The 13,465-nt window shown below is 33.2% G+C and overlaps 1 protein-coding gene across 1 annotated transcript in view; it reads left to right on the top strand.

Annotated features, from left to right (window-relative positions):
• Window positions 1–7,099: 7,099 nt before the first annotated feature.
• LOC140451475 (G-protein coupled receptor dmsr-1-like) overlaps window positions 7,100–13,465 on the top strand; it is a 320,518-nt gene continuing 314,152 nt past the window's right edge. Inside the window, exon 1 of the mRNA XM_072545296.1 lies at window positions 7,100–8,143. Within this exon, the coding sequence (XP_072401397.1) occupies window positions 7,195–8,143 (949 nt within the window). The 5' untranslated portion in view covers window positions 7,100–7,194. The remainder of the gene's footprint in view (window positions 8,144–13,465) is intronic.

Raw genomic sequence — 13,465 nt, 5'->3', positions numbered from 1 at the left:
TTCGATGTGTTGATTCCATTCCACTTTTCTTCTTTTGGTCCACGCGTTTATTTCCTCTATACCACATCTCGCACGTATTTCCTCACTTCTTACTCTGTCTCTTAGAGTTTAGTTTGTTATTTTTCGTAAGACTTTCATTTCTGTTGTTTCCAGTAGTCTTTGTGTTTTCGACGTATCTGCTCTTGTTTCCGCTGTGTACGTCATTATCGGTCTTATTGTTGATTTATATATCCTGGTTTTCGTTTCCGCTGTGATGTATTTGTTTCTCCAGATTTTGTTGTTGAGACATCCTGCTGCTCTGTTTGCCATGTTCACTTGTTTTTGTACTTCTTCTTTCACTGTTCCGTAGCTTGACAGTTTTATTCCCAAGTATTCAGTTTCCATCACTTGTTCTATTATTTTGTTATTTACGACTAGTTTACATCGTTTCGGTTCCGCTGATATCACTATCGTTTTAGTTTTCTCTGTTGAGATTTCCATGTTGCATATGAGCGCCGTATCTTCGAATTCTTTAATTAATCTTTGTAGGTCATCTTCATTTTCGGCTGTTATTATGGCGTCGTCGGCGTAGCATATTATCCTTATTTCCTTTTCTCCCATTCTATATCCTCTTCTTTTTTAACTTTCTTTATGATTTCATCCATTATCATATTAAATATTAATGGGCTCAGCGAATCTCCTTGTCTAATGCCAGTTTCATATTTGATAGGTTGCGATAGTTTTCCTTTACATCTTACCATAGCTATGTTATCTTTATATATATTCTCAATGGTTTTTACTAAATCCAGTGATATTCCCTTTTCATATAATAAACGTATCGCGTCCCGAATTCTCACTCTATCAAACGCTTTCTTCAAATCTATCAGACACATATATGCTGGTTTGTTGTATTCCAGCGACTTTTCTTTTATTTGTCTTATTACAAAAACTGCATCCGTGCATGATCTTCCTGTCCGAAATCCTTGCTGTTCCTCTTGCAGAGATTTTCGGTCGTTTATTTTTGTCGCTATTATTCTTGTTGTCAATTTGAGTGTTGTATTTAATAGATTTATTGCTCGATAATTATTGGGGTCTTTCTTATCTCCTTTTTCGAAGAACATCACCATGATCGCTCTCCTCCATTCATCTGGTATTCTGTTCGTGGTGATTATTTTATTAATAAGAAGTTGCAGTTGTTGTACAAGATGATCACCTCCATATATTAAGAGTTCATTTGGTGTTTGATCTTATCCTGGTGACTTTCTGTTTTTTAATATGTTTATTCCTTCTTTCACATCGTTTTGGGAGATTTCGGTCTTTTCCTCAGTTATTATATTTCGCGTTTCTGGTAAAGGTTCTTCGTTTTGTTTTTTAAACATTTCTGTCAGGAAGGCCACCCATGTATCCTCTTGTATGTGTTCTATTTCAACTAGTTCTTTTATTTCGCTTCTTTGTTGTCTTATGAAACGCCATACTTGTTTCTGTTGTCCTTAGAAATCCATCTCTAGTCCTTTTGTGAATCTTTCCCAGTAATCTGTTTTTGTTTTTCTTACCAATTGATCAGCTTCAGTTCTTATTCTTTTATATTCTTCATATAAAAATTAACTAATGTACCTACCAATGTCCCGCACTAAATCAGTAATAAATTACAAACTACATTTAGAGAAGATCACGGGTTAATATTGAGCAGCTGGTTCTTTCAATATGATCGAACGACATAATTTAAATACTTGCAACCGCACTTCTATGGATTTTGTGTGTGCTGTTGGTTTCTTTTGAATGTGGACTTAATACATTAGCCGAACTTCTATGGATTATTTAGAACAAATCCAATCTGTACCTGATTGTTTCTTTGAACTTAATAATCGGGAATCGTCAATTTATATAGATTTACAACCAATTCAAAACAATGAATCCGCAGTAGTTGTCTCTGCTATTGAGTTTGAAGTTTCTCCTAAAAATTCACGATTGACTGATGAATGCTTACCAATAATTTCCCAAGAAATTCAGATTCACTTAAATATTCATCAATGTTTGGATATTGACACCCCAGTTGCCAAGCAAAACTACTTCAATACAAATCAAAGTTTGTTGCAAGATGTTTCAGCTGATGATACAACATCTGTAGCTAACTTTCGTAGCCGTAAAAGTGTTTTGAAATCGGCTTATACAGACTTTTTAGATGAAGAAGAAATATTTCAAGAGTACGATTGCGATTTAAGATTTTGGGAAGGTTTGTCTGGGCAAGAAGATAGTACAGATGAAACAGCAGCCAAAAAGATATTGAAAAGGAAAAGAAGAAAAGAAAAGCGGTTGCTGCTGAAAATGGAACAGCATATAAGATAAAACGGCTTAATAAAACGAGCGAAAGGCAAAAATTATATCGAAGTAGCAAAAAATATAAGAAGAAAAGTGGCATATGGGTTCCAGCAAAAGAAATAGTACCAAATCCATGTAAACTAAAGAAATGTACTAATCGTTGCGACTATATATTTGAGGAAAGAAGATTAAATATATTTAATAGCTCTTGGTTACTATTGTACTGTATTGTATTTGGTACTTTGGAAAGCAGAAAGTCCAATATATTTCTCTATTTTATTAACGAAGATAAAGGACAACTTCATGTTTGTGTGAAGTTTTTATTATCTACTTTGAATGTATCATACAGATATATTTATTACACACTTTCTAATGCTTCTTATGGTTTGGGATAAGGATCTAAATAAATTGTACCATTCGAATATAATACCCTTGCAATATTATAATAAATATTCAAATCTACCTAGAGGTAATAGTGTAAATGATGTCCTTCTAGAAACTGACGAAGAAGATGGAGTTCAACGTTAATATTGCTGATGTGTTTTTCATTATTTTTGTCAAAAACCTCAATTGTTTTTTTTTTTCGTAGAAATAAAGTATTTTCGAGTAACTTGAACTATTTCTTTTTGTCTTTTGATGTAAAATGTCTAGAATATCTAATACTGATGCAATTAATATAATGAAATAATATTAAAATTTAAACCGAGAATGATTTCTTCAATCTCGTAGCTTCATAGTTCGATCAGATAACGTTAACTCAGATAAAAAAGTTCAAGAGAATGTAGTACCACAAGGATCAGTTATAAGCTCAATCCTTTTTCTGATAGACATAAACTACATACTTCAACAATGCTCACCGATTGTTAAAGGAAGATCATACGCTGATGACTTAGTTTTATTTGCCAAACGAAAAAACTCGACATCATTTACAACAAACAATCAATCAGTTAGAATCATGGTCTAAGACTATCGGATTACAATTTTCACCGACACAAAATAAATGTATTTTATTCACACTCTAACTCCACATCTAAAGCTATATAATCAAACTCTCAGTTTCACACAGAATATCAGATTCTTAGGTATGGTTTTCGACCAAAAGCTCTCCTGGAAAAAACATACAGAAGAACTTAAAAAATCATGCCAAGCAGGATTAAATTTTATGAAAACTATTTGCAGCAAAAACTGGGGAGCAGATCAAAATACACTATTACATGTATATAAATCTTTAGTTAGATCCAAACTCGAATATGGTGCGATAGTTTATTCATCAAGCAAAGTATCAGTATTGAAAACCTTAGAAACTATTCAAAACACAGCTCAACGAATAGCTACAGGTGCGTTTCGAATGACACCAGTTGAAAGTTTACAATGCTTAACAGGAGAACCACCCCTAAGTTTACGATGCAAATACCTTTCTCTCTCATATGCTTCTAAAATAGCTAGTAATAAAGAACACCTTATTTATACCAATACGTTCACAGATCGATTTCAAGATACTTTCTCTACAACAAGACTAGATCCACCATTTTACGAAAGAGTTAGGAGAAACCTTCATGACCTATATCTTGAATTTCCTGAAATTCTCCCAACAAATTTCTTAACTTCTCCACCTTGGTTAATACCAATTCCCAAGATTAATACTAACCTTAGTATATATAAATAAAAGTAAGACTATAACGGACCTGATCAAACAATCATTCTTAATAGAAATGGAAACTTATAAAAATAACTATAAGATATACACTGACGCATCTAAATCTTCAGACGGTGTTGGTGCAGTCATGCTCACACCCAATACATCCTTAAAATTTAAATTCAATCCCATTACTTCGTCATACACTGCAGAGTTGTTTGCAATATTACAAGCACTTATCCACATAAAAGAGTCGAAACAGTCCCCGTCTCTCATAATAACCGTTTCACTAAGTTCACGTAAACGTTTATATACCAATAATCCAATTGCCTCACATATCCAATCAGAAATAGAGATTCTAAATAATCATAAGAACACTGTTGACTTTATGTTTGTTCCATCACATTCAGGTATACAAAGAAATGAAGAAGCAGATGAACTAGCCCGCTTAGCATCCTTCAGCCAGGACTCTATTCTTATTAATGAGGTTTCTCCAGATGATTTCAAGTCAGAAATAAAATATAAAGTGTCAAGTAGGTGGCAAAATAAGTGGAGTGCTTCACAAAATAAACTCAAGGAATTCAAACAATTAGTGAAACCGTGGCTCCAACCCACAGCTAATAGACAAGACCAAGTGAGAATAACACGCTTGCGACTAGGACACATGTTTTTAGGATTGCATGTTTTTGCATGCCTGATTGACTACAAGAGGGCTTTAAATAGAGTCAGGCATGAAATGACGGAAGTGCTGAAGAGGACAGGGATTGACGAAAGAGACCTAAAAATAATACTCGTAGCTCAACTTGTAACGATATATTTTGCCTACCTCAGGGTAAGAATATTGGGTAAAAAATTGGGGACAGAAACTATGGGGGCGAAGATAGGGCAAGCAAAACAAATCGATACGTATGCGAACGGCACTCAGGGGGTTGTTGGAGAGCTGAGGTCGTGGATAAGTTGAAATAAATGGGTCGGATTGGGGTATCTACACAAAAAAATGAAACAAAGGGGTTACTTACGTAAATCTCCTGGACAACTAAATAATTAAGACAACAAGAAACGACTTCTAGCTATTTTAAGGAAAGGACGCCGCTTCGAAGAATCCTAAACTTGCTGGATTTAGGAAAAATATCCCTAAAATAAAAAATACATAAAGGGTTAGGAGATTTCTAAAATAAATGCAAACAAATGGATCAGAGAAACAAATCAAACGTTTATTTTTGTCTCATACAAACAGTTATCAAACATATAAATGGCACAAAAAATATACTATATAAATAGTTGCAAAATACAGAATAAAAAAAAACTTACATGTGTCCATTTACAAACTCCAGGGGTTGGAGATAAATGTTACCGCACAGAGATTAATCTTTTTTTAAAACAAATAAAACAAATAAATATCGAAAAAAAATAAAGCTAGCTGTCATATGTTAAAATTAAATTTAAAAAAACAATTAAAATCACAGCTAAGTTAAACCATAAAATTTACAATTTATTAATTATTACAAATCCTTTTAAATTTTAACGAAAGCAATTATTGTTTTAGCAAAAAAATGTCTGTCTTTACCTTAAAATTAAAATGTTTAATGTTACCTCGATTCACAAACTTTGCCACTTAACTCTGAGAAACTTGCTACCATCTCTGGGATTGGAACTGCAAGGACAAAACTCTCAACTGGGACAAAAGGAAACCATTTCCATACCAGGAACGAAGATCTGACGCAGATGGGGCTGAATCAAGCAGGCAAACGACAACAAAACTGGTGGGACATCCTATATACTCATTTTCCAAATTTCATCAGTGCCGGTGTACTGCACAAATCTTATGGTGATTACTCTGTTTTAAACTGCCATATTGCAAAGAGTATTATCACCTTAACCGGTCTTAAGACATAACACAAAAAAATTGAATCGACTCGCGATTCAAAATTGCCCAAACATCTATTCTGTCTCAGATCTATTGCTTGACTCTCTATGCCTTACATTTTACAAAATTCAACGCCAAATAATTTCCCTTCACGGAACCAGTTGTGCCTACAAACTTAAAACAAACATAATACCCTCGACAATCGTTCGTCGACAACCTTGAAATATTCCCAGTTTTACTACGTCTTAGAAAAATGGATTACCTGACTTGCAATATTATATTAGGGGACTCGAATGTAAACAAATCGTTGTTCAGCGACAAAAAAATTTGAAATATTATAGTTAGAAATAACACGTACAAAATGGGGAATTTTGAATGTAAATAAAGAAAAAAACACTTGAAAACTGGATACAAAACTTGTTATATTATCGATCGTTTTTACATTCCCTTTTAAAAGACAAACGCAGATTTCCTGGTAATTTTTAATGCGTACTAACGAGATAAACAAAATAGGGGCGGACTACAAAACTTTATACAGAATTTATATTATTATATAGATATTAAATATTATATAAAGAAACAAATTTAAAAACGCTACAAACTGTATTGGAATCAATCAGCGGTCCTCCGAATAGATGCAGAATACACAGATTAGGTCAAAATCTTAAGGGGAGTGAGACAGAGGTGCATAATTTCACCACTGATATTCAATCTGTACTTGGAGCACATTTTTGAAGAGGCTCTAAAAGCTATTGATGAAGGCATATTAATAAATGGAGTCAAGCTCAAGAACTTGCGGTATGTAGATGATACAATAGTGTTTGCCAATACTAAAGAAGGGTTGCAAAACTTAATGAACAAAAGTAAAATATATTAACTGGATATAAACACCAGTAAAACCAAGCTAATGACCATATTTGTATCACCAACTTTATCAAAAGTAGTTGTTAGATGGCTGTATTAAATAGTGTCACGAAACAGGCTTTTTATTTACTAATTTCTTTGGTCTATACACTCCTGTTTGACAATTTTTTATTTTTTTTTAATTTAAAGATACTTTCTTTGGAGATTACAATTGGATATCCATTTAGCATCACTGCTATCAGTGTGAATCTTACTTTTATTATTTTTTATTTAGAATACAAAAATATAATTAAAAAAGGAGGTAAATTAAACCATTAACAGATAACCCTGTATACAAAGAATTAACAAACTTCCAACGCTTGCGCGAATTTCGGCGTCTCGACGTAACGTTAAGATATCACACTCGCCGCTATCAGACGCACTTTTACCGCGCTAAAGCGACGATGACTCTACTACTACCTCGCTTTTCGCGCCGCTGAAATCCGCGCGTAAACTTTGAAACTTCCAAAAGTTGCAACCACCTGCCAAAATGAACGAAACAACCAAATATTGCAATCTGACGGGTTTCCAAAAGAGTTACGGTGAGATACACGGCCCTTTGAGTATCATCGTGTGCGTGTTAGGGTCCATCGCGAACATATTGAACATTTGTGTCTTAACGAGAAAAGAAATGCGATGTTCTACGAATCTAATATTAACCGGACTTGCTGTGGCTGACTTGTTAGTTATGATAGATTATATACCGTTTTCTTATCACAGTTATTTCAATTTGGACAAAAGAAAATATGTGAGTTATTTCAGCTACGAATGGGCTGTTTTTACCATATTTCATGCGCAATTTACTCAACTGTTTCATTTTATATCCTGCTGTTTGACAGTCATGCTAGCTTTGTGGAGATATCTAACTATCAAGAATCCCCCGATTACGAAATTTTGGGCAGATCTAAGAAAAACAATATATGTGATAATTAGTTCTTATATTTTTTGTGCTGTCGTATGCATACCGCTCTATTTATCTTTAACTATTCAAGAATACGAAGATAAAACAGACGCGACTGGTAAAATCATAAAACCATTTACAAATCAAACAGATTTTTACGTAAATACAAAATATATTGTCCAATATGTCAACGAATCTTATTCGAGACTAGTGTTTTGGCTCTACACTGTGGTGATAAAACTAGTGCCATGTGTTTTATTAACAATCCTTTCTACGAAACTTATTTTAGTATTGTTAGAAACTAAAAAACGAAAAAATAGGTTGCTGCAAAATAGACTTAACTTAAATAATCTCGATTCGGACGCGAAACCGATCATGAATCATAAAGTGAAAAAGGACAAACAAGCAGATAGAACCTCGGGAATGTTAGTGGCTGTTTTGTTGTTGTTTTTAATCACAGAGTTTCCCCAAGCTATCTTGGGACTACTTAGTGCCACGATGGAGACTTCCTTTAACGTCGAATGTTATATACCGTTAGGTGAGTTTATTTACATTATTGGGTTGTATTTATATCTAAGTTTTCATAATATATATTTCAGCATTCTTAAGCAAATAAGGTACCTAATATTTGTATTTAGACTTAAATTTTTTTATTTTAATATGTGCTAATTTACCTAAAAATATGCATTTCTTTTAAAAAAATATACATAATGTCAATGGAAATATAAATTTGATAATGGCATATCAATTAATGTTTACTTTAATAATTAGAAAACATTATAAATAAATTTAAAAACCAAGTAGGTAATTGTAATGTACTAATTAATTGTAATGAAAATAGTAAAAAATTAAAATACTATTCCTTATAATTATATAAACAACAAATGACCAAATGCTTTTAAAAAATTTTCCAATTAAAACTTATGGCTTATATTTATTTTTTTTATTAAATTTGCAAATTAACAATCTGCTATTAAAAGCTATTAGTAAATGTGAGTATAGCAAATATATATGAGAGGAGAAATTTTCCACTGATAACACTCCCAATACTAACACTAACAAATTAAATTAATTAAGGATTATAATTTGAAACTAAAATTAAAATGAAAATTAAAATTTAAAATTGAAATTAGTGAATAAAGTCTGTTGGCCACTGTCTCCTCAATCTTCGTCTGACTTCTGGTTGGAGGTGTAGTTGTCTTGCTTCCTCGTTGGGGTGATCTGGCAAATGTTCTAAATAATTTCTTGTTAGTGTGCTGATTTCGTCTTCAACGAACGATATACCAAAGTCATCATGCACTGTTTTGTTACTAACGTACCACGGCGCGTTAAAAATCATTCTGAGTATTTTGGATTGCACTCTCTGAATGATTTTAGTATTAGAAGGCTTTGCACAGCCCCATAGTTCTACTCCGTATGTCCATATAGGCTTTATTATGCACTTATACAAGAAAAATTTATTATTTGTAGATAACTGTGATTTTCGGCCTATTAGCCAATTCATTTGAAGTACTTTCATGTTGATTTGGATTTTTTTTGCCAATATGTGTGCTTTCCAAGTGAGCTTTTGATCAAGTGTCATTCCTAGATATTTGACTTCTATTTTTACTGGTAGTAATATGTTGTTCAGTCTGATTCTCGGACATATGATGTTCCTGTTGGTGAATGTAATTTGATTAGACCTAGTATGGTTAACTTTTATTTTCCATCTATTCATCCAGTCTTGTAGTAGGTTAAGGTGTATTAGAAGGTTTTCTGATGCTACTTAGGGGTCATCATCGATGGATATTATGGCGGTGTTATCTGAGAACATGGCTACTGTGGGGAGGGGACCCAGGACACTTCCCCTTGGGACACCGGATTTTATGGGACAGTAATGAGAGGTTTCTGTAAGGAATCTGACTTGAAAGTGACGTTATGTGAGGTATGATTTTAATAGTAGATAGTGAGGAGTGGAAAAGGATCATTTAAGTTTAGTTATGTCGAAGCCTGGTGCTTTGTACTTATTGCATCTAGAAATTTGTAGAAAGCATTTGATTGGTAGAATCATTGGGCATGGAGTGTAAGAAGTTTTTAACTTGTTCTTCGTTATTATTGTTATTACGTTCAGGTACACCAAAATCGTGTGAGAGATGCGCACCAAAGATTTATGCCTTTTCTTGTTTAGTTTCTCCCCAGCTTCCATCGGCTTTCCTTAGAGGTGGTATGTGCTGTGTAGGCCTCTTGAATGATTTCGTTGCTTTCCAGATGCTGTGGTTTTCTTTTGACAGGTTGTTCATAAATAGTTTAAATGTATCATTCCTCGCGTCTTGTAGAGCAGTTTTAAGTTGTCGTGTTAATATATTGTATTCATTTTTATCTATAGGATTGCGACTTCTTTGCCATATGCGTCTGGCTCTTATTTTTTTGTGCAACAAGACGTTTTATATATACTGGTATGTTGGTATTACTTGGTTTTTTGTCATTATGAGGGGTCTAGCTATTTCAGCGGCTGCATGTATAGTTTGGGTGAGAAGAAGCACAGCATTATCGATATCGTCTGGTTGCTTTAATTTTATATTTCAATTTAAATTTTCATATATGTAAGACTCGAGTACATTCCAGTTGGTCTTTGATGTTGTCAACTTAGGAATATTTGGACGTTTTATAATTTGCGTAGATAGTGTGACAATTATGGGATGATGGTCAGTGGACAGATCCCAGGATCTTGTATGTCAAAATAATTTAAGATCATGCTATGGAGGATAAAGAAATCGAGTAGATCTGGGATTTTGTTTGAATTTAATGGTCAGTAGGTGGGTTGCCCTGTACAAAAGTAAGAGCTGTTTGTGTTAGCGATGGCTTATCTGAGATTTTTCCCTTTGTCGTACATAGTCTCGAACCCCAGTCTATATGTTTGGCATTTCAGTCACCTCCAATTAAGAATTTGTTTGATAGATGTTTGAAGAAGTCTTCATATTGTGCTGTGGTGATATTATGCCTTGGAGGGCTGTACATTGCCGCAATGTCAAAAGACTATGGTTGAGAACTGATGCAGATTACTGCAGCTTGTATTTTTTCCATCTGATACATTGTTTCCTCATAGTGGAATAGTTACGTACAATAATAGCAGTGCCACCGTGTGCTGTTCCATCAGGATGGTTGGTGTTGTAAATAGAATAATGAGGGATCTTGAACATCGTTCTGTCAGTGAAGTGGATTTCCGATATGAGTAGAACATCAATTTTGTTATGTTCAAGAAAGTAAGTAACTGTTATGGTTGCCTAGGCCGTTGGCATTCCATTGTGCAAATCGTAGTGGCTTAAGTTCCATTACTGGATTTATTTATTACTGTGGAAAGCATGTTTAGGATCACACTATTTTGATTTATTAGTTTTGAAAACATAGCTTTGAATTCGTTAAGGAAACTTTTAATCATCTCTCCAATGTCACTGTTTGTATTACTTACATGTATTCTACTTGTTATTTGAGCGTAAGTTGCATAATTTTGGTTGTATGAGTTCGTATTATTATCGACATTATTTACATATGTTCCACTTGTTGCTTTTGTGTAAGTCGCGTTATTTTGATTGCTTAAGTTCGGATTATTATGTACTGTGTTTCCATTATATTGCAGTTAATTGTTCGCTGGAGTGTGCGATGATACTCATCTTGCTCTGTTTCTACTGCTAATTAACTCTTTATATACCATGCATCCTTTGTAATTTGCGGTGTGTGCTCCATTGCAGAGAGCGCATATGGCAGGTGTGTCCCTAGGTTTTTTACAATCGGCTGACATATGGTTGCCTCCACATTTGACACAGTGATAAGGTCTATTACAGTATGTCTTGAGTGTCCATACAATTGGCATCTGGTACACTGGATAATATTATTCTTTTTATACGGTGGCTCAATAAAGATTTTCGCGTTGTTTATAATTTCATATTATTTTTTTATTATTTTGATAAGGTTCTATATCGACGTAGAACATCATTAGTGTCCTAACTTACTCTGTGTTTTATATTTACAATATTGCGTACTAAATGCCCATGTTTTTCTATTTTACTTTTTAATATATTAATGGGCACTGTATGATGTAGATTACGAATTACAACTCTGTATGCTCTATCCTCTTTCATTTGGTATGTATGATGCACAATTTTTTTGCTGTTTAAATATCTTACCAGTTTTCGGTATGTTTCAGAGTCCCGGGTATTTACTTTTATTGTGTTATTTTTTAATGATGTTCAATAGTATGTCTCTGTTTTTGTTACTTCCGATAGGTTATTAACCATTTTATTGTATTCAGTAACACCATATATAAAAATTGGTGGGGGTTTAGAGAGGTTGCTGGAGTTTTGTTGATATTTTCTGTACTGTTATTGTTGTCGTTTTCGTTTTCATTTTGTAGAATCTGAAAATGATTGCTGGTTACTACCGTGTCTTCGTTTTCTGTTGGTGTCGGAAGATTAATTTTACGTTTTTTGTTACTATGTTGTATAGTTTGCCATTCGTGGATGTCCGATAACTCAATCTCGCTCATTTCCCCTGAAGATTCTTCACTTTGTGATGTATGTGTCATCTCAATAGAATCAGAAGCTTCATTTTGAGGTGTAGATAATGTGGGATTTATTATAGGATTATATTGACAGTTTGAGGAAGATTTTGATAAACTTGGTTAGGAACATAATATATTGTTGGAGGGATGTGCAGCACAAATTTGGTTGAAAATTTTGTGGAAAAAGGACATTTGGGCATTCTGGTTGAATTTGCTGTTGCTGATATTCAATATTTATAGGTTGACCAATAACAGTAGCAGTATAAAAAGGAACACTCACCGATAAATCTGGTGGAGCACTCATTTTAATTGTTAAAACTGTATATTTTAATTTTTAAATAGTTTGTAAATAGTATATCTACTTGATACACGATAATGACGGTAAAAACCAGGCCGCAGCCCGTTTTTAATCACCACTATCACCACCTAATCCATATCAATGTTTACAGGTCGAGAGTCAAATGAATACTATTATATCAATATCTACGGTTAAATAAATATTATTTAAAATCTGAAATTCGAAATAAATTGTGGTTTATGCATTTTATAAAATTTTTAAAGTAAATATGCAAAATTCCCAGATATTTGCATAAAATATGCAATGTATGCAATATATGCATTTATGCATTTTGCATAAATATTTGCCCAAGTCTAATTATAACTAAATTTACTACAGTAAATATTCTACATATTCTTACAGACACTTTTAAAATTCTAGTTTTATGGGTGTAATACACAAAACTTGCCTTTTAAATATACCAAACCTACAAATTACTCATTCTAATACTATTGGCGCTGAATCACAGTTTTCGGTAGTACCAATAACATCAACGAATCGGAAGAATTATAGGCAGTACTAGAAATGTAATTAGTGAACAAAAAAGTAACCAACGTTTTTCACTTTGCCAATAAACACACTTGTACTGTAGAATAGGTGGATCCATTAAATTAATTTCCAGAACCGCTTAAAGAATATATTTCTTTAATTGGCAATAAGTTATTTTGTAAAATGGGTCTTTATGGAGTACTGAATTTTGTTTTTATTATGTTTAACTATTTAAAAATTAAAATATATTACATTCTATAAGCTGACTTGTTAGCTTGAATGAATGGCGTAAAATAATTATTTATAGTTAAAGAATTCTATTAGTTTATTTTCGTAAAAATTGAGTTTATTTTATAAGAAGTGTCAAATGCGTACTGTTTTAAGGAATAAAATGCAGGGCAAAAATAAAGCCAGAAGTGTAGCGAAACGTAAAATTTTGAAGCTACGCAATCTCGGGGAATTTTCATAAATATTGATGGTACCACAAGACCTGTAGA

Source organism: Diabrotica undecimpunctata, chromosome 9 (genome assembly GCF_040954645.1).
Source record: "Diabrotica undecimpunctata isolate CICGRU chromosome 9, icDiaUnde3, whole genome shotgun sequence".
Lineage (NCBI taxonomy): Eukaryota > Metazoa > Arthropoda > Insecta > Coleoptera > Chrysomelidae > Diabrotica > Diabrotica undecimpunctata.
The sequence above is the reverse complement of the archived record's forward strand: the minus strand, read 5'-3'. Positions and strand labels throughout refer to the sequence as shown.